General features: G+C 39.7%; 1 protein-coding gene across 3 annotated transcripts in view; it reads right to left on the minus strand.

Annotated features, from left to right (window-relative positions):
- Nucleotides 1-22935, minus strand: part of pnpla7b (patatin-like phospholipase domain containing 7b) — a 130692-nt gene that overhangs the window by 76539 nt on the left and 31218 nt on the right. For all 3 annotated transcript variants that reach the window (XM_062057060.1, XM_062057057.1, XM_062057059.1), the window contains exons 12-20: nt 17314-17437; nt 17151-17225; nt 13902-13978; nt 13679-13834; nt 8038-8115; nt 7761-7966; nt 4637-4768; nt 4438-4561; nt 1895-2008 (exon numbers count right to left, since the gene is read on the minus strand). In XM_062057060.1, the coding sequence (XP_061913044.1) occupies nt 1895-2008; nt 4438-4561; nt 4637-4768; nt 7761-7966; nt 8038-8115; nt 13679-13834; nt 13902-13978; nt 17151-17225; nt 17314-17437 (1086 nt within the window). The remainder of the gene's footprint in view (nt 1-1894; nt 2009-4437; nt 4562-4636; nt 4769-7760; nt 7967-8037; nt 8116-13678; nt 13835-13901; nt 13979-17150; nt 17226-17313; nt 17438-22935) is intronic.

Consider the following 22935-nt stretch of genomic DNA (forward strand, 5'->3'; position numbering starts at 1 on the left):
TTTATTTATTTTTTGAGCAATGACAGTTTAAATAAAAAAAATCCCAATAAAATTCTCAGGGATTCAAAAGGGCCCCACTCATAAGTGTTAAAAAAATAAGTCGTACATTATACAATTTTCTTTTTTTATTACTTTCAACCCATAAATTTGCAGATCAACTTCAGATCTATCCGTCAGTTATACGTTTTTATTTTCATGTGCCCTTTTTGTCATGGAAAACTTTGTTACAAAACCCAAAACCAGTGAAGTTGGCACGTTGTGTAATTCGTAAATTCAACAGAATACAATGATTTGCAAATACTTTTCAACTTATATTCAATTGAATAGACTGCAAAGACATGATATTTCATGTTCACACTGAGAAACAAAATTATTTTTTTTTGCAAATAATAATTAACTTAGAACTTAATGGCAGCAACACATTGCAAAAAAGTTGTCACAGGGGCATTTTTACCACTGTGTTACATGGCCTTTCCTTTTAACAACACTCAGTAAACGTTTGGGAACTGAGGAGACACATTTTTCAGGTGGAATTCTTTCCCATTCTTGCTTGATGTACAGCTTAAGTTGTTCAACAGTCCGGGGGTATCCGTTGTGCTATTTTAGGCTTCATAATGCGCCACACATTTTCAATGGGAGACAGGTCTGGACTACAGGCAGGCCAGTCTAGTACCCGCACTCTTTTACTGTGAAGCCACGTTGATGTAACACATGGCTTGGCATTGTCTTGCTGAAATAAGCAGGGGCGTCCATGGTAACGTTGCTTGGATGGCAACATATGTTACACCAAAACCTGTATGTACCTTTCAGCATTAATGGTGCCTTCACAGATGTGTAAGTTACTCATGCCTTGGCCACTAATACACCCCCATACCATCACACATGCTGGCTTTTACACTTTGCGCCTAGAACAGTCCGGATGGTTCCTTTCCTCTTTGGTCCGGAGGACACGACGTCCACAGTTTCCAAAAACAATTTGAAATGTGGACTCGTCAGACCACAGAACACTTTTCCACTTTGCATCAGTCCATCTTAGATGAGCTCGAGCCCAGCGAAGCCGGCGGCGTTTCTGGGTGTTGTTGATAAATGGCTTTGCATAGTAGAGTTTTAACTTGTACTAACAGATGTAGCGACAAACTGTAGTTACCGACAGTGGTTTTCTGATGTGATCCTGAGCCCATGCGGTGATATCCTTTACACACTGATGTCGGTTTTTGATGCAGTACCGCCTGAGGGATCCAAGGTCCGTAATATCATCGCTTACGTGCAGTGATTTCTTCAGATTCTCTGAACCTTTTGATGATATTACGGACCGTAGATGGTGAAATCCCTAAATTCCTTGCAATAGCTGGTTGAGAAATGTTGTTCTTAGACAATTTGCTCACGCATTTGTTGACAAAGTGGTGACCCTCGCCCCATCCTTGTTTGTGAATGACTGAGCATTTCATGGAAGCTGCTTTTATACCCAATCATGGCACCCACCTGTTCCCAATTAGCCTGTTCACCTGTGGGATGTTCCAAATAAGTGTTTGATGAGCATTCCTCAACTTTGTCAGTCTTTTTTGCCACTTGTGCCAGCTTTTTTTGAAACATGTTGCAGGCATCAAATTCCAAATGAGCTAATATTTGCAAAAAAATTAAGTTTTCCAGTTTGAACGTTACGTATCTTGTCTTTGCTCAAAAATAAAACAAATTGGACAGACAGTTGATGGGATTACACACAAAAAATGGACGTTACTACAATACATACAGTATATATTCACAGTTGTTGCAGTTTTAGAAGGTTTTTAGGCGGAATAGATGAATCCTCACTATGTGCATTGTTAGCTGCCTTGTGCTGAGCAGTTTTTTATTATCTGGAACCCAGAGAAAAAAGGTCTCACAGAAGGATTACCTGGGGGAACTTCCTCTTGATGGAGCTGAGCGCACCCTCCGGGAGCTTGGCCAGCTCAGAGTCCCGCACCGCGTGGACCGTGGTGGCTCGGTTCTGACGGGTCAGGGCCTCCACCTGTGCGCGGGAAATAAGAAGAAAAACATATTTTGTGTGCAAGACAGTCTTTCTGTCAATGCTAAAATCATCCTGGTGATTAGTGTTAGACATTAGTAGTGGGGAATATGTCTCCCGCCTACAGGTGGAAACGGTAACCATAGCATCCCTCTACCAACACTATAATGTCCAAAAGAAGTACGAGTGCATAAGACCATATGCAGGACTTCCTACGCACTCTCGGAAGAGAGCCATGGTGCATGGAGCAGTGATGGAGGGGCGAGGTGGAGAAGTAAGAATGAAGCAAGTGGAAAAGGAAGAAGACACAAAAGCACATTGAAGGAGAAACGGAAATAAAGTTGACTTTTTGCTGTTAAAGTCCACTTGTATTGGGGCCTGATGTGATGGTATGGTCAGGTATTTACTGTAGAGTACAGTAAACTCAAGGCCCGGGGGCCAGATCTGGCCCACCACGTTATTCAACGTGACCTGCCACTTCATTTAATGTGGCCTGCCACATCGTTTAATGTGGTCATCCATATCGTTTAATGTGGTCATCCACTTCATTTAATGTGGTCATTTACTTCATTTAATGTGGTCATGCACTTCATTTAATGTGGTCATCCACTTCATTTAATGTGGCCTGCCTTGTCGTTTAATGCGGTTCTCCACTTCATTTAATGTGGCCTGCCACATCGTTTAATGTGGTCATCCACTTCATCTAATGTGGTCATCCACTTCATTTAATGTGGTCATCCACTTCATTTAAGGTGGCCTGCCTTGTCGTTTAATGCGGTTCTCCCCTTCATTTAATGTGGCCTGCCACGTCGTTTAATGTGGTCATCCACTTCATTTAATGTGGTCATTTACTTCATTTAATGTGGTCATCCACTTCATTTAATGTGGTCATGCACTTCATTTAATGTGGTCATCCACTTCATTTAATGTGGCCTGCCTTATCGTTTAATGCGGTTCCCCACTTCATTTAACGTGGCCTGCCACGTCGTTTAATGTGGTCATCCACTTCATTTAATGTGGTCATCCACTTCATTTAATGTGGTCATCCACTTCATTTAAGTTGGCCTGCCTTGTCGTTTAACGCGGTTCTCCACTTCATTTAACACGGTCTTCCACTTCATTTAATTTGGCCTGCCACGTCAGGTAATGCGAGCCTCCAGTTCATTTAACGCTGTCTTTCATGTCATATAAAATGGCCTGCCACATCAGTTAATGCGGGCCTCCAGATCATTAAACGCAGCCTTCCACATCTTTTTTTTAACTTGGCTTTCCACGTTTTTTTTTGTAAGGTGGCCTTCCCCGCCATTTAATGTGGCCATTCCCCGCCTTTTAAAATGGCCTCCCATGTCATTTAATATGGCCTTCCACATCATTTAAAGTGGCCTTCCACTTCATTTAACGTGGGCTTCCACTTCATTTAAATGTCGGCTTCCACTTCATTTAATGTGGCCTTCCACTTCATTTAATGTGGCCTTCCACTTCATTTAACGTGGCCTTCCACTTCATTTAATGTGGCCTTCCACTTCATTTAATGTGGCCTTCCCCGCCATTTAATGTGGCCATTCCCCGCCTTTTAAAATGGCCTCCCATGTCATTTAATATGGCCTTCCACATAATTTAAAGTGGCCTTCCACTTCATTTAACGTGGGCTTCCACTTCATTTAACGTGGGCTTCCACTTCATTTAAATGTCGGCTTCCACTTCATTTAACGTGGCCTTCCACTTCATTTAACGTGGGCTTCCACTTCATTTAAATGTCGGCTTCCACTTCATTTAAGTGGCCTTCCACTTCATTTAACGTGGGCTTCCACTTCATTTAACGTGGGCTTCCACTTCATTTAAATGTCGCCTTCCACTTCATTTAACGTGGCCTTCCACTTCATTTAACGTGGCCTTCCACTTCATTTAACGTGGGCTTCCACTTCATTTAAATGTCGGCTTCCACTTCATTTAAATGTCGGCTTCCACATCATTTAATGTGGCCTTCCACTTCATTTAACGTGGCCTTCCACTTCATTTAACGTGGCCTTCCACTTCATTTAACGTGGCCTTCCACTTCATTTAACGTGGGCTTCCACTTCATTTAAATGTCGGCTTCCACTTCATTTAAATGTCGGCTTCCACTTCATTTAACGTGGCCTTCCACTTCATTTAACGTGGCCTTCCATTTCATTTAACGTGGCCTTCCACTTCATTTAACGTGGCCTTCCACTTCATTTAATGTGGCCTACAACATCATTTAATGTGGCCTTCCACATCGTTAATCGTGGCCTTCCACGTCAATTAATGTTGCCTTCCACATCATTCAATGGAGCCCTCTGAAAGCAGCCATAATTGCGAGGTGAGTTTAATTCCCCTGCTTTGGAGCGTACGTTGAAGAAAAGTTGAGCGTCAGTCACTTAGAAGGTTCTAGTCATGTGGAGCACACCTACCACTCCGATCAGATCACCGCGGCCGTACTCTCCAATCAGCTCCTTCTTGCCGTCCTCCTTCATGATGACGGAGCGCAGTCGACCACTGAGCACGATGAAGGTGCTGTCGGACTTCTCCCCCTGCCTACAGAAGACACTTGAATGACTCAGGTGACCACGTGGGCTGAGAGGCCACGCCCCCCCCAACAGGTGACAGTACCTGTAGACGGCTCTGCCGGCTTCCACGGCCATCCAGTCCAGGGCAAAGTCGATCTGTCTGACGAAAGACGACATCCTCCTAACCACCGTGTGAGCCACGTTCAGCACCACGTTTGGCTCCACACGCATGATCCTACAAGGTGAGAGGTTTGGACCATGGAACATCTAAATCAGTGCTGCTCACATGTCTTCTGGAATAACCCCCGCAGGACCGCCTTCAACTCTGAATTACTATTGAGAACTACAAAATATTCACCCGACATTCTGCTACTTTTTCCTACGCTTTGAACCCTGCGGCTTAATAATAATAATAATAATAATAGATTTTATTTGTAAAAAGCACTTTACATTGAGTAAACAACCTCAAAGTGCTACAGTGTATTAAAAAAAATAAAAAAATAAAAAATTAATTAAAAAATAAAAATAAATAAATAAAAAGATAATAAAAATAAATAAAAATCGAAACTAGAACAGCCTAATAGCTAGAACTAGTATGCATATATCTTAAAAAAAAAAAAAAAAAAAAAAAAAAAAGCATTCACAGTCTGTGGTGCCCTCAGGTGGTCAGGGAGAGCGTTCCACAGCTCCCAATGGTCGTAGCTTTGTCCTCGGAGGTTGGAGGAGGTAAGCCTGTCCGGAGCGGAGGTGTCGTGTGGAGGATTTGGGGGTGAGTAGTTCTTTGAAGTAGAGTGGGGCGTTTCCATAGTTATAAAACGGTGCGGTTAATTTATGGGGGGTTTTTTAGCTAACGGCCATAATGTTTGGTGTTCAATAGTTTTCATTCAACCCAAGCTTGTGCTATGGCGCCATCTTTTGGATGTGCTCGCTCACTGCAGATGTTGGTGGTTGAAAATGCATTTCCTGCTTTAATGCCTTAAACTGGAAGTACAATAGACCATAGCGTTTCGTCATTCACCACTCCAAACACGGTTCGTAAAAATTGTTTTAGTTGTATTGTAAAACTTACTTACTAAAACGTCCCGTGTCTGTTTTCGTGCATATTTGTACGTGCTATCGTACTGTCATCAAGCTAGCATTGTTAGCATTAGCTAATATGCTAACACATTTACGAGTGTCTGTGTTAAATTAGCATGCTAATGTTTTATGCTAGCTTTATAGCTAACTTTGTATGTTTACTCCTAAAATAGTGCATCTTAATACTTTGCACTATCTTAAAAGTACGCTAACTTGTCTTATGTCGTCATGCTAACGTTTTATGCTAGTTTTTTTAGTTAATTTTGAATGTTCAAACCTAAAAAAAATATGGTTTTTGATGCTTGGCGCCATCTTGGAAGTATGCTAACGTCTTTTATATTAGCAGGCTAACATTTTATGCTAGCGTTTTAGCTAATTGTGTATGTTTATACCTAAAAATCACAGATTCTGATACTTGGCGCCATCTTAGAAGTGTGATAATGTCTAATATATTAGCATGCTAACATTTCATGCTAGCTTATTAGTTAAATTTGTGTGTTTAAGCCTAAAATTCATTAATTTCGATACTTGACGCTATCTAAGAAGTATGATAATGTCTAATACATTAGCTGATTGGAGAGCTACCTTGCGCAGCTAGTGGGTCCATGACCATGACTTCTGTTTTGTTTGATCAGCCGTTTTACTGCCGTGTTACAGACACTGTTTGAGTGCAGGCATCTTGGAAGAATGCTAACATCTCTTAAGTTAGCATATCAACATTTTATGCAAGCTCTATAGCTAATTGTGTTTGTTTACTCCTAAAATAGCGCAAAGTATTAAGATGCACTAACTTAGAAGTACGCTAACTTGTCTTATGTCATCTGGATAACGTTTAATGCTAAGCCTTTTGGTTAATTTTGTATGTTTAAACCAATAAAATATGGATTTTGATGCTTGGCGCCATCTTGGAAGTATGCTAAAGCCTTTTATATTAGCATGCTAACATTTTATGCTAGAGTTTTAGCTAATTGCGCATGTTTATACCTAAAAATCACATATTTTGATACTTGGCGCCATCTTAGAAGTATGCTAGCTTTATAACTAACTTTGTTTGTTTACTCCTAAAATAGCGCAAAGTATTAAGATGTGCTAACTTAGAAGTACGCTAACTTGTCTTATGTCACCATGCTAACGTTTAATGCTAGTTTTTTTAGTTAATTTTGTATGTTTAACCCTATAAAATATGGATTTTGATGCTTGGCGCCATCTTGGAAGTATGCTAACGCCTTTTTATATTAGCATGCTAACATTTTAGCCAATTGTGTATGTTTATACCTAAAAATCACAGATTTTGATACTTTGCGCCATTTTAAAAGTATGATAATGTCTAATATATTAGCTGATTGGAGAGCTGGCTTCTGCAGCTAGTGGGTCCATGACCATGACTTCTGTTTTGTTTGATCAGCCGTTTTACTGCCCTGTTGCAGACACCCTTTGAGTGCAGGGATCTTGGAAGTATGCTAACATCTCTTAAGTTAGCATCAATCAATCAATCAATCAATGTTTATTTATATATGCTAACATTTTATGCTAGCTCTATAGCTAATATTGTTTGTTTACTCCTAAAATAGCGCAAAGTATTAAGATGCACTATCTTAGAAGTACGCTAACTTGTCTTATATCATCATTCTAACGTTTAATGCTAGGTTTTTTGTCAATTTTGTATGTTTAAACCTATAAAATCCATATTTTATAGGTTTAAACATACAAAATTGACAAAATACCTAGCATTAAACGTTAGCATGTTTGGCGTCATCTTGGAAGTATGCTAACGGCTTAGCATAGCTTAGCAATATTAGCATGCTAATGTTTTAGCCAATTGTGTATGTTTATACCTAAAGATCACAGATTTTGATACTTGGCGCCATCTTAGAAGTATGATAATGTTTAATATATTAGCTGATTGGAGAGCTGGCTTCTGTGGGTCCATAACCATGACTTCTGTTTTGTTTGATCAGCCGTTTTACTGCCCTGTTACGGACACCGTTTGGAAACAATTAAGGTATGTAAATAAATATTTACAGAATGTTTATGTGTAAATAACTCATTTCACAACGTGTATATCTGCGACTTATAGTCTGGTGCGGCTTATATACGCACCTTGGAAAAAGTAAAGGTACAAACTTGAATGGAAGCATTTGATGACTTACTCGTAGAAGTGTGTTTTGGAAATGGAGAGGAAGCTGCAGTCCCGCTGGGCTCGGACGGTAAATATGAGCGGCTCCCCCGTCAGGACGGCCAGCTGCCCGACCAGCTCCCCGGGGTGCGTCACAAAGAGACGCGTGTCCTCCTCGCGGTCGATCATGCGCTGGTAGACGTGGAGGAGGCCCGAAATGACGAACTGAATGCTGACCTCCTGAGAAGCGTGGGGGGACGAGGCGCTGGTTAGGGCGAGAGACTTGCGTCGGGGTGAAATGAGCGCCTGACCTGGTCTCCCTGACGAGCCACCACAGAGCCGGCTTTGACTTGATGCAGGGTCACTCTTCCCTCCAGCAGGTTGGGATCCTGCAAAGCATGTACTCTTATTTCACCTCATGTTTGTAGCCTGATGGGGTTTGACAGGCAGGACCATTTGACAGACAGCCAGGAAACTCATTGAGACGCACTAAATCAGAGCGTGTACAAACTACAGCCCACTTGACCGGCGTATTCAATTTGGCCACAAGTTCAATAAACCATGGTGTGAGTGGTGTATTCATATCAAATACAAATAGCCAGGGGTCTGATAGCAGCCATTTTTCACCGATATGGTGGCCAACCTACTCAGTGGCCTAGTGGTTAAAGTGTCCGCCCTGAGATCGGTATGTTGTGAGTTCAAACCCCGGCGGAGTCATACCAAAGACTATAAAAATGGGACCCATTACCTCCCTGCTTGGCACTCAGCATCAAAATGTTGGAATTGGGGGTTAAGTCACCAAAAATGATTCCCGGGCGCGACCACCGCTGCTGCTCACTGCTCCCCTCACCTCCCAGGGGGTGAATGTCCGATCATTACCTTATAAAATTTGAAGTTCTGACTCATTGTCAACAAACTAATAATAATAATAATAACTACTATAGCAGCCGCAACATTAATGCTGCCACAACGACGACTCTTACTGACCTACTGCCTTCGGTAATGGCACCATTCCCAAATTATGTGGGCTCTATTGATAACCTCACTAACAACTTTAACGACGCCCTGCGCGACACCATTGATAGTGTAGCACCGCTAAAGCTAAAAAGGGCCCCTAAAAGGCGTACCCCATGGTTTACAGAAGAAACTAAAGCCCAGAAATGATCATGTAGAAAGCTGGAACGCAAATGGCGTGCGACTAAACTTGAGGTTTTCCATCAAGCATGGAGTGATAGTTTAATAACTTATAAACGCATGCTTACCTCAGCTAAAGCTAAATATTACTCAAATCTCATCCACCTCAACAAAAATGATCCTAAATTTCTGTTCAGTACAGTAGCATCGCTAACCCAACAAGGGACTCCTCCCAGTAGCTCCACCCACTCAGCAGATGACTTTATGAATTTCTTTAATAAGAAAATTGAAGTCATTAGAAAAGAGATTAAAGACAATACATCTCAGCTACAACTGGGTTCTATTAACACAGATACGACTGTATATACGACGGATACCGCCCTCCAAAATAGTTTCTCTCTCTTTGATGAAATAACATTGGAGGAATTGTCAAAATGTGTAAATGGGACAAAACAAACAACATGTTTCCTTGACCCAATTCCTGGGAAACTTATCAAGGAGCTTTTTGTATTATTAGGTCCATCAGTGTTAAATATTATAAACTTATCACTTTCCTCTGGCACTGTTCCCCTAGCATTCAAAAAAGCGGTTATTCATCCTCTACTCAAAAGACCTAACCTCGATCCTGACCTCATGGTAAACTACCGGCCGGTGTCCCACCTTCCGTTTATCTCGAAAATCCTCGAAAAAATTGTCGTACAGCAGCTAAATGAACACTTAGCGTCTAACAATCTCTGTGAACCTTTTCAATCCGGTTTCAGGGCAAATCACTCTACGGAGACAGCCCTCGCAAAAATGACTAATGATCTATTGCTAACGATGGATTCTGATGCGTCATCTATGTTGCTGCTTCTTGATCTTAGCGCCGCTTTCGATACTGTTGATCATAATATTTTATTAGAGCGTATCAAAACGCGTATTGGGATGACAGACTTAGCCTTGTCTTGGTTTAACTCTTATCTTACTGACAGGATGCAGTGTGTCTCCCATAACAATGTGACCTCGGACTATGTTAAGGTAACGTGCGGAGTTCCCCAGGGTTCGGTTCTTGGCCCTGCACTCTTTAGTATTTACATGCTGCCGCTGGGTGACATCATACGCAAATACGGTGTTAGCTTTCACTGTTATGCTGATGACACCCAACTCTACATGCCCCTAAAGCTGACCAACACGCCGGATTGTAGTCAGCTGGAGGCGTGTCTTAATGAAATTAAACAATGGATGTCCGCTAACTTTTTGCAACTCAACGCTAAGAAAACGGAAATGCTGATTATCGGTCCTGCTCAACACCGACATCTATTTAATAATACCACCTTAACATTTGACAACCAAACAATTACACAAGGCGACTCGGTAAAGAATCTGGGTATTATCTTCCACCCAACTCTCTCGTTTGAGTCACACATTAAGAGTGTTACTAAAACGGCCTTCTTTCATCTCCGTAATATCGCTAAAATTTGTTCCATTTTGTCCACAAGCGATGCTGAGATCATTATCCATGCGTTCGTTACGTCTCGTCTCGATTACTGTAACGTTTTATTTTCTGTTTTATTGTCCTATGTCTAGCATTAAAAGATTACAGATGGTACAAAATGCGGCTGCTAGACTTTTGACAAAAACAAGAAAGTTTGATCATATTACGCCTATACTGTGTATACCTTTATATACATGTATATATACCTATACTGGCTCACCTGCACTGGCTTCCTGTGCACTTAAGATGCGACTTTCAGGTTTTACTACTTACGTATAAAATACTACACGGTCAAGCTCCTGCCTATCTTGACGATTGTATTGTACCATATGTGCCGGCAAGAAATCTGCGTTCAAAGAACTCCGGCTTATTAGTGATTCCCAGAGCCCAAAAAAAGTCTGCGGGCTATAGAGCGTTTTCTATTCGGGCTCCAATACTATGGAATGCCCTCCCGGTAAAAGTTAGAGATGCTACCTCAGTAGAAGCATTTAAGTCTCATCTTAAAACTCATTTGTATACTCTAGCCTTTAAATAGACTCCCTTTTTAGACCAGTTGATCTGCCGTTTCTTTTCTTTTCTTTTCTACTCTGCTCCCAACCCGGGGTGGACCGCTAGCCTGTCCATCAGATGGGGACATCTCTACGCTGCTGACCCGTCTCCACTCGGGATGGTTCCTGCTGGCCCCACTATGGACTGGACATTCGCTGATGTGTTGGACTTTCACAATATTATGTCAGACCCACTCGACATCCATTGCTTTCGGTCTCCCCTAGAGGGGGGGGGGGGTTACCCACATATGCGGTCCTCTCCAAGGTTTCTCATAGTCATTCACATTGACGTCCCACTGGGGTGAGTTTTCCTTGCCCGTATGTGGGCTCTGTACCGAGGATGTCGTTGTGGCTTGTACAGCCCTTTGAGACACTTGTGATTTAGGGCTATATAAATAAACATTGATTGATTGATTGATTGAAATTTCACCACACCTAGTGTGTGTGTGACAATCATTGGTACTTTAACTTTAACCTCAACTTTTAATTATACACCAGCACATCATGTACTTGTATGACCCAATCCAAACAACCTTTCCCAGTCATGGTGCAGAAAAAAACATGGGTCACAAATAGCTCACTTAACTTTGTGGATATTATAAAAAAAAACATCCAATCAACATAAAGAAATGCAATTTTTTAAAGCCCAGCGCGGGTCCAGCACGGCATTTATTTATATGACCCAATCCAAATAACCTTCCCTTGTCATGGTGCAGAAAAAAAAACATGGCTCACTTAACTTTGTGGATATTTAAAAAAACGTCCAATTAACATACATTTTTTACCGATATGGTGGCCAATGCAAGCACCTCAACTACTAATTATACACCAGCACATCATGTACTTGTATGACCCAATCGAAACAACCTTCCCTAGTCATGGTGCAGAAAAAAAACATGGCTCACTTAACTTTGTGGGTATTATAAAAAACGTCCAATCAACACACATTTTTTACCGATATAGTGGCCAATGCAAGTACCTCAACTACTAATTATACTCCAGCACATCATGTACTTGTATGACCCAAACCAAACAACCTTCTCTAGTCATTATGCAGAAAAAAAACATGGTCACACATAGCTCACTTAACTTTGTGCATATTATAAAAAACAGCCAATCAACATAAATAAATGCAATTTTTTTAAACCCAACGCAGGTCCAGCACGGCATTGACTTATATGACCCAATCCAAACAACCTTCCCTAGTCATTGTGCAGAAAAAAAAACATGGTCACACATAGCTCACTTAACTTTGTGCATATTATAAAAAATGTGTAATCCACATAAAGAAATGCAATTTTTTCAAGCCCAACGCGGGTCCAGCACGGCATGCACTTATATGACCCAATCCAAACAACCTTCCCTAGTCATGGTGCAGAAAAAAAAAACTGTGGCTCACTTAACTTTGTGGATATTATAAAAAAACGTCCAATCAACATACATTTTTTTACCGATACGGTGGCCAATGCTAACACCTCAACTGTCAATTATATTCCAACACGTCATGTACTTGTATGACCCAATCCAAACAACTTTCCCCAGTCATTGTGCAGAAAAAAAAACATGGTCACACATAGCTCACTTAACTTTGTGCATATTATAAAAAACGGCCAATCAACATAAACAAATGCAATTTTTTTTAACCCAACGCAGGGCCAGCACAGCATTCACTTATATGACCCAATCCAAACAACCTTCCCTAGTCATTGTGCAGAAAAAAAACATGGTCACACATACTGTAGCTCCCTTAACTTTGTGCATATTATAAAAAACGTCCAATCCACATAAAGAAATGCAATTTTTTCAAGCCCAACGCGGGGCCAGCACTGCATGTACTTATATGACCTAATCCAAACAACCTTCCCTAGTCATGATGATGAAAAAAAAAACATGGCTCACTTAACTTTGTGGATATTATAAAAAAACGTCCACTCAACATAAATTTTTTACCGATATGGTGGCCAATGCAAGCACCTCAACTACTAATTATACACCAGCACATTATGTACTTGTATGACCCAATCTAAACAACCTTCCCTAGTCATGGTGCAGAAAAAAAGAAACATGGCTCACTTAACTTTGTGGATATTATAAAAAAACGTCCAATCAACATAAATGTGTTACCGATATGGTGGCCAATGCAAACACCTCAACTATTAATTATACTCCAACACGTCATGTACTTGTATAAACCAATCCAAACAACCTTCCCTAGTCATGGTGCAGAAAAAAAAAACATGGTCACACATAGCTCACTTAAATTTGTGGATTTTATAAAAAAAACCTCCAATCAACATCAATCAATCAATCAATGTTTATTTATGTAGCCCTAAATCACAAGTGTCTCAACATAAAAAAAATTCAATTTTTTAAAGCCCAACACGGAGTCCAGCACGGCATTCACTTATATGACCCAATCCAAACAACCTTCCCTAGTCGTGGTGCAGAAAACAAAAAACATGGCTCACTTAACTTTGTGGATATAAAAAAAAAAGTCCAATCAACATAAAGAAATGCAATTTTTTCAAGCCCAACGCAGGTCCAGCACGGCATTGACCTATATGACCCAATCCAAACAACCTTCCCTAGTCATGGTGTAGAAAAAAAAAACATGGTCACACATAGCTCACTTAACTTTGTGCATATTATAAAAACGTCCAATCCACATAAAGAAATGCAATTTTTTAAAGCCCAACACAAGGTCTAGCATGGCATTCACTTATATGACCCAATCCAAACAACCTTCCCTCATCATGCTGCAGAGGGGAAAAAAAAAGACCATCCTTTTTCTCTCACCTGCAACTGGATGAGTCCCAGCAGGTCCTTCTTAGCAGCCTGGAAGATGGTGCTGCTCTTGCTGAGGTGGACGCCGTCAGACTGCCCCCCGCTGTCCGTGTAGTGAAAGACCTCGGAGGGCGCTTGCTGCAGGGTGACGCTCTTCTTCTGGCCCGACTGCAGGTTTTGGACACCGTGCATGAGAGGACATTTTTGTTTGGTTTTTAGAAAACATGCCTTCTACCTTGTGAGTGGCGGGACTGAGCGGCGCCTCGTCCATGTTGACCCGCGCTCTCTCACACACCATGCTCATGTCCTTGCCTGCAGGATGCAAGCATGTGGCGTTATGGGACATTACCTAGCTGTTGAGCTACTTTTGCATGTTTCCACCTAAAAATCATGGTACCTGGTACCCTCCAGCACATTAACTGTTAGCATACTTGCCAGGACGTTAGCATGCCTTAGCAACGTTTATTACTAGCTTTTTTTTGCTAAATTTGTATGTTTAAACCTAAAAATCATTATTTTTGGTACTTGGCGCCATCTTGGAAGTATGCTTACGTCTTTTAAATTAGCATGTTTACACCTAAAGATCATGGATTTTGATGCTTGGCGCCATCTTGGAAGTATGCTATTGTCTTTTATATTAGGGTGCTAATGTTAGCATGGTAACGTTTTATGCTAGCTTCATAGCTAATTATATATTTTTACTTCTAAGATAGTGCATCTTAATACTTTGCGCTATCTTAGAAGTAAAAATATATAATTAGCTATGAAGCTAGCATAAAATGTCAGCATGCTAACATTAGCATGCTAATATAAAAGACAAGTTAGCGCACTTCTAAAATATTGCATCTTAATACTTTGCGCTATATTAGAAGTACGCTAAGTTGTCTTATGTCATCATGGTAACAATTTATGCTAGCTTTTTAGTTAATTTTTTCATGTTTAAATCTAAAAATCATTAATTCCGATACTTGACGCCATCTTGGAAGTATGCTAACGTCTCTTAAATTAGCATGTCAACGCTTTATAGCTAATTTTGTATGTTTACACCTAAAGATCATGGATTTTGATGCTTGGCGCTACCTTGGAAGTATGCTAACGTTTTTTCAAATTAGCATGCTAACGTTTTAGCTAAATTTGTATGCTTGTACCTAAAACTCAGTTTGATACTAAGCACCATTTTAGGAATTATGCCAAAGTCTCTTATATTAGCATGCTAATGTTTCATGCTAGCTTTTTTATTTAATTTTGTATGTTTAAACCTAAAAATCATTAATTCTGATACTACATCTTGGAAGTATGCCAACATCTCTTAAATTAGCATGCTAACGTTTTATGCTAGCTTTATAGCTAATTTTGTATGTTTACTCCTAAAATAGTGCATCTTAATACTTAGCGCTATCTTAGAAGTACGCTAACTTGTCTTATGTCATCATGCTAACGTTTTATGCTAGTTTTTAAGTTAATTTTGTATGTTTACACCTAAAGATCATGGATTTTGATGCTTGGCGCCATCTTGGAAGTATGATAATGTATTTTATATTAAGGTGCTAATGTTAGCATGCTAACGTTTTATGCTAGCTTTATAGCTAATTATGAATGTTTACTTCTAAGATAGCGCAAAGTATTAAGATGCATTATCTTAGAAGTAAACATTCATAATTAGCTATGAAGCTAGCATAAAACGTGAGCATGCTAACAATAGCATGCTAATATAAAAGACAAGTTAGCGTACTTCTAAGATAGTGCATCTTAATACTTTGCGCTATCTTAGAAGTACGCTAACTTGTCTTATGTCATCATGCTAACGTTTTATGCTAGTTTTTAAGTTAATTTTGTATGTTTAAACCTAAAAATTATAGATTTTGATGCTTGGCGCCATCTTGGAAGTATGCCAATGTCTTTTATATTAGGGTGCTAACGTTAGCATGCTAATGTTTTATGCTAGCCTTACAGCTAATGTTGTATGTTTACTCCTAAAATAGTGCATCTTAATACTTAACGCTATCTTAGAAGTACGCTAACTTGTCTTATGTCATCATGCTAACATTTTATGCTAGCTTAATAGTTAAGATTAAAGATTAAAGTACCAATGATTGTCACACAAACTTATATGTTTAAACCTAAAAAATATGGTTTTGGATGCTTGGCGCCATCTTGGAAGTATGTTAATGTCTTTTATATTAGGGTGCTAATGTTAGCATGCTAATGTTTTATGCTAGCTTTATAGCTAATTATGTATGTTTACTTCTAAGATAGCACAAAGTATTAGGATGCACTATCTTAGAAGTAAACATACATAATTAGCCATGAAGCTAGCATAAAACGTGAGCATGCTAACATTAGCATGCTAATATAAAAGACAAGTTAGCGTACTTCTAAGATAGTGCATCTTAATACCTTGCGCTATCTTAGAAGTACGCTAACTTGTCTTATGTCATCATGCTAACGTTTTATGCTAGTTTTTAAGTTAATTTTGTATGTCTAAACCTAAAAATTATAGATTTTGATGCTTGGCGCCATCTTGGAAGTATGCCAATGTCTTTTATATTAGGGCGCTAACGTTAGCATGCTAATGTTTTATGCTAGCCTTACAGCTAATTTTGTATGTTTACTCCTAAAATAGTGCATCTTAATACTTAGCGCTATCTTAGAAGTACGCTAACTTGTCTTATGTCATCATGCTAACGTTTTATGCTAGCTTAATAGTTAAACTTATATGTTTAAACCTAAAAAATATGGTTTTGGATGATTGGCGCCATCTTGGAAGTATGCTAATGTCTTTTACATTAGGGTGCTAATGTTAGCATGCTAACGTTTTATGCTAGCTTTATAGTTAATTATGAATGTTTACTTCTAAGATAGTGCATCCTAATACTTTGCGCTATCTTAGAAGTACGCTAACTTGTCTTATGTCATCATGCTAACGATTTATGCTAGCTTTTTAGTTAATGTTGTATGTTTAAACCTAAAAATAATTAATTCTGATACTTGACGCCATCTTGGTAGTATGCCAACGTCTCTTAAATTAGCATGCTAACGTTTTAATGCAAGCTTTATAGCTAATTTTGTAGGTAAAATAGTGCATCTTAATACTTTGCGCTATCTTCGAAGTACGCTAACTTGTCTTATGTCATCATGCTAACGTCTTACGCTAGTTTTTATCTTAAATGTGTATGTTTAAACCTAAAAAAATATGGATTTTGATGAAGGGCGCCGTCTTGGAAGTTTCTTTTGTGTTAGTGTGTTAAAGTTAGCATGCTAATGTTTTAGCTAATTGGGTATGTTTGAATTAAAAATCCTAGATTTGGATTACAAGTATGATAATGTGTAATATTTTAGCTGATTGGAGAGCTGGCTTCTGCAGCTCTTGGGTCCATGACCATGACTTCTGTTTTGTTTGATCAGCCGTTTTACTGCCGTGTATGCTGGCTTCAATCGACAGGTTCAGTTCCTGTGAAACAATAAGTGTGAGACAGTGGGCAACCTGTGGCGTCGGCGGGCATGGAGATGGATCGCTGCTTCCGGTAGCTGCTGGAAGGACTGTCCTTCACGCAGTCTCCTTCACGGGGGAGCCAGACACAAGTACTGGGTCAGGCTCCAAGGCCACCAGGAGGAGGCAGTCTAAGTGTGTGTACAGTATGTGGGACCTGATTCCGCAGGGCTGTCGAAGGAGGCCAACTCGTCCTGGAAGTGCAAGCGGCGCATGGTCTTGCCGGGTGTTGCCTCGCTGGTTACGAAGTTGACGTTGGACAAAGGCACGGCGTGACTCTCCTGGCACGGCAGACGAGCAAACATGTGATGACAGAGTCTCTCCTCATGGATCATGAATGCTCAAGACCAAAAAATATGACTAAAGTTGTGAAACTGCACTCTCATTTTATTGGGAGTTAAATCAAGAAAAATATTGTTTGTAGTTTATTTGTCATCGGTTATGTTTGAGTCCTTTGTGAGTCTTTGGGCACCGATCAGATTTCCATTCCTGGAGTGACGATTCCATTCAGATTGGACTTTTCCCATTAAAAATGAACGGGCCATTTTTCCAACTTGCACAATCCCCGCATTTCTCGCCGTATTCGAACACTTTCACGCTCATCCTGGACATTCAAACTACCATTTTCCAAGTTAAAAAAAAAAAATTCCAGGAATTCCCAGTTTTCCAAAGCCCTGTTTTTATTCCTTCGGTTTCACTGTCCACATTTTCCAACTAATTCCAACCATTCCACCATTAAAACATTCCTCTTAAAACGGACATCAAAAGTTACTATTTTTCTTTGTACAAATTTCCGTTTTTTTCCTGAGATTCCAGGAATTTCAAAATACCAATTCAAAAAATTTGAAAAACCAATCCATTCATTACAACTAGGACAATTGTGATATTATGTATACTTTTTTTTATTTTTTATTTTTAAATACCGGCTTTCCCGAAATGTCCAAACTTCCAGGAAATTCCCCCTCAAATGAATGGACGTTTCAAAGTTCTACAACTTGCACCATATTTTAAAACCTGATTTGAACCATTCAATCATCGAAGGCAAAAACATCTGCCCCTTTTCCCCAAATTCCCAATTTTCCAGGAATTTCTCCCCATTGCCGAATGCAGCTGAGATAGGCTCCAGCACCCCCCGCCAGCCCAAAAAAGGGACAAGCGGTAGAAAATGGACAGATGGATGACAATGAATAGGGAATATACAAACTTCTGCATATCCCACATTTCTCACCCGATTCAACTTTCAACACCTTCCGCTCATCCTGGACACTCAAACTACCATTTTGCAAGTAAAAAAAAATAAATTCCAGGAATTCCCAGGTTTGTATTCTTTCGGTTTCACTGTCCACATTTTCAAATTCCAACACCAATCCATTCATTACACTTGTGATAATATCTTTACGGTTTTCCCGAAATTCCCAAATTTCCAGGAAATTCCTATTCAAACGAATGGACGTTTCAATGTTCTACAGCTCCTTGCGCCATTTTTTTAACCTGATTTGAACCATTCAATCATCGAAGTTAAAAACATCTCCCTCTTTTCCCAAATTCCCAATTTTCCAGGAATTTCTCCCCATTGACAATGAATAGGGAATATACAAACTTCTGCATATCCCACATTTCTCACCCAATTCGACTTTCAACACCTTCCGCTCATCCTGGACATTCAAACTACCATTTTCCAAGTAAAAAAAAAAATTCCAGGAATTCCCAGGTTTTCAAAGCTCTGTTTGTATTCTTTTGGTTTCACTGTCCACATTTTGCCAACAATTCCACCACTAAAACATTCCTCTTAAACGGACATCAAAAGTTAAAATTTTTCTTTGTACAAATTTCCGGGTTTTTTTCTGAGATTCCAGGAATTCTGAAATACCAATTCAAAAAATTTGAAAAAACAATCCGTTCATTACACCTAGGACAATTGGGATATTATGTATACTTTTAAAAAAATAAAAATTTACATACCGGCTTTCCCGAAATGTCCACATTTCCAGGAAATTCCCATTCAAATGAATGGACGTTTCAAAGTTCTACAACTTGCACCATATTTTAAAACCTGATTTGAACCATTCAATCATCGAAGGCAAAAACATCTGCCCCTTTTCCCCAAATTCCCAATTTTCCAGGAATTTCTCCCCATTGCCGAATGCAGCTGAGATAGGCTCCAGCACCCCCTGCTACCCCAAAAAAGGGACAAGCGGTAGGAAATGGACGGATGGATGACAATGAATAGGGAATATACAAACTTCTGCATATCCCACATTTCTCACCCGATTCGACTTTCAACACCTTCCGCTCATCCTGGACATTCAAACTACCATTTTCCAAGTAAAAAAAAAAAATTCCAGGAATTCCCAGGTTTTCAAAGCTCTGTTTGTATTCTTTTGGTTTCACTGTCCACATTTTGCCAACAATTCCACCACTTAAACATTCCTCTTAAACGGACATCAAAAGTTAAAATTTTTCTTTGTACACATTTCCGGGTTTTTTTCTGAGATTCCAGGAATTCCGAAATACCAATTCAAAAAATTTGAAAAACCAATCCATTCATTACACCTAGGACAATTGTGATATTATGTATACTTTTAAAAAAATAAAAATTTACATACCGGCTTTCCCGAAATGTCCAAATTTCCAGGAAATTCCCATTCAAATGAATGGACGTTTCAAAGTTCTACAACTTGCACCATATTTTAAAACCTGATTTGAACCATTCAATCATCGAAGGCAAAAACATCTGCCCCTTTTCCCCAAATTCCCAATTTTCCAGGAATTTCTCCCCATTGCCGAATGCAGCTGAGATAGGCTCCAGCACCCCCTGCCACCCCAAAAAAGGGACAAGCGGTAGAAAATGGACGGATGGATGACAATGAATAGGGAATATACAAACTTCTGCATATCCCACATTTCTCACCCGATTCGACTTTCAACACCTTCAGCTCATCCTGGACATTCACACTACCATTTTCCAAGTAAAAAAACAAAATTCCAGGAATTCCCAGGTTTGTATTCTTTCGGTTTCACTGTCCACATTTTCAAATTCCAACACCAATCCATTCATTACACTTGTGATAATATCTTTGCGGTTTTCCCGAAATTCCCAAATTTCCAGGAAATTCCTATTCAAACGAATGGACGATTCAATGTTCTACAACTCCTTGCGCCATTTTTTTAACCTGATTTGAACCATTCAATCATCGAAGTTAAAAACATCTCCCTCTTTTCCCAAATTCCCAATTTTCCAGGAATTTCTCCCCATTGACAATGAATAGGTAATATACAAACTTCTGCATATCCCACATTTCTCACCCGATTCGACTTTCAACACCTTCCGCTCATCCTGGACTGTTTTTAAATTTGTTTCACTGTCCACATTTTTCCAACCAATTCCAACCATTCCACCACTAAAACATTCCTTTTAAACGGACATCTAAAGTTAAAATTTTTCTTTGTACAAATTTCCGGTTTTTTTTCTGAGATTCCAGGAATTCCAAAATACCAATTCTCAACCGATTCAAAAAATTCCAACACCAATCCATTCATTACACCTAGGGCAATTGTGATATTATCTTTACTTTTAAAAATTACCGGTTTCCCCGAAATTCCTAAATTTCCAGGAAATTCCTATTCAAATGAATGGACGTTTCAAAGTTCTACAACTCCTTGCGCCATTTTTTAAATCTGATTCGAACCATTCAATCATCAAAGTTTTTATTAGTTTTTTTTTTCATTTATTTATTTATTAAGTTAAAAACATCTGCCCCTTTTCCCCAAATTCCCAATTTTCCAGGAATTCCCATTGACAATGAATAGGCAATATACAAACTTCTGCATATCCCACATTTCTCACCCGATTCGAACCGTTCCAACATCCACACACTCCACTCACCATTGACATTCAAGCCAGCATGTTTCCCAGTTCCAAGAATTCCGGCATTACCAGGAATTTCACCCACTGAAAATGAAAGTTGTACAACTCCAACATTACTCACGTTTGTAAGCCATTTTTTTAAAACCTGATTCGAACCATTCAATCATCGAAGGCAAAAACATCTGCCCCTTTACCCAAAATTACCAATTTTCCAGGAATTTCTCCCCATTGACAATGAATAGGCAATATACAAATTCCTGCATATCCCACATTTCTCACCCGATTCGAACCGTTCGAACATCCACACACTCCACTCACCCTGGCCATTCAAGCCAGCATGTTTCCAGGTTCCAAGAATTCCGGCATTACCAGGAATTTCCCCCACTGAAAATGAAAGTTGTACAACTCCAACATTACTCACGTTTGTGCGCCATTTTTTTTTAAAAACCTGCTTCGAACCATTCAATCATCGAAGGCAAAAACATTTGCCCCTTTTCCCAAAATTCCCAATATTCCAGGAATTTCTCCCCATTGACAATGAATAGGCAATATACAAACCTCTGCATACCCCACATTTCTCACCCGATTCGAACCGTTCCAACATCCACACACTCCACTCACCATTGACATTCAAGCCAGCATGTTTCCCTGTTCTAAGAATTCCGGCATTACCAGGAATTTCCCCCACTGAAAATGAAAGTTGTACAACTCCAACATTTCTCACGTTTGTCCGCCATTTTTTAAACCTGCTTCGAACCATTCAATCATCGAAGGCAAAAACATTTGCCCCTTTTCCCAAAATTCCCAATATTCCAGGAATTTCTCCCCATTGACAATGAATAGGCAATATACAAACCTCTGCATACCCCACATTTCTCACCCGATTCGAACCGTTCCAACATCCACACACTCCACTCACCATGGATATTCAAGCCAGCATGTTTTCCAGTTCCAATAATTCCGCCATTACCAGGAATTTCCCCCACTGAAAATGAAAGTTCCACAACTCCAACATTTCTCACGTTTGTGCGCCTTTTTTTTTTTTTAAAAACCTGATTCGAACCATTCAGTCATCGAAAGCAAAAACATCTGTCCCTTTACCCAAAATTACCAATTTTCCAGGAATTTCTCCCCATTGACAATGAATAGGCAATATACAAACCTCTGCATACCCCACATTTCCCACCCGATTCGAACCGTTCGAACATCCACACACTCCACTCACCATGGACATTCAAGCCAGCATGTTTCCCTGTTCCAAGAATTCCGCCATTACCAGGAATTTCCCCCACTGAAAATGAAAGTTCTACAACTACAACATTTCTCATGTTTGTGCGCCATTTTTTTTTTTAAACCTGATTCGAACCATTCAGTCATCGAAGGCAAAAACATCTGCCACTTTTCCCCAAATTCCCAATTTTTCAGGAATTTCTAGAACCCCATTGACAATGAATAGGCAATATACAAACTTCTGCATATCCCACATTTCTCACCTGATTCGAACCGTTCCAACATCCACACACTCCACTCACCATTGACATTCAAGCCAGCATGTTTCCCTGTTCTAAGAATTCCGGCATTACCAGGAATTTCCCCCACTGAAAATGAAAGTTGTACAACTCCAACATTTCTCACGTTTGTCCGCCATTTTTTAAAACCTGATTCGAACCATTCAATCATCGAAGGCAAAAACATTTGCCCCTTCTCCCAAAATTCCCAATTTTCCAGGAATTTCTCCCCATTGACAATGAATAGGCAATATACAAACCTCTGCATACCCCACATTTCTCACCCGATTCGAACCGTTCCAACATCCACACACTCCACTCACCATGGATATTCAAGCCAGCATGTTTCCCAGTTCCAATAATTCCGCCATTACCAGGAATTTCCCCCACTGAAAATGAAAGT

The sequence above is a fragment of the Entelurus aequoreus genome, linkage group LG08, assembly GCF_033978785.1.
Source record: "Entelurus aequoreus isolate RoL-2023_Sb linkage group LG08, RoL_Eaeq_v1.1, whole genome shotgun sequence".
NCBI lineage: Eukaryota > Metazoa > Chordata > Actinopteri > Syngnathiformes > Syngnathidae > Entelurus > Entelurus aequoreus.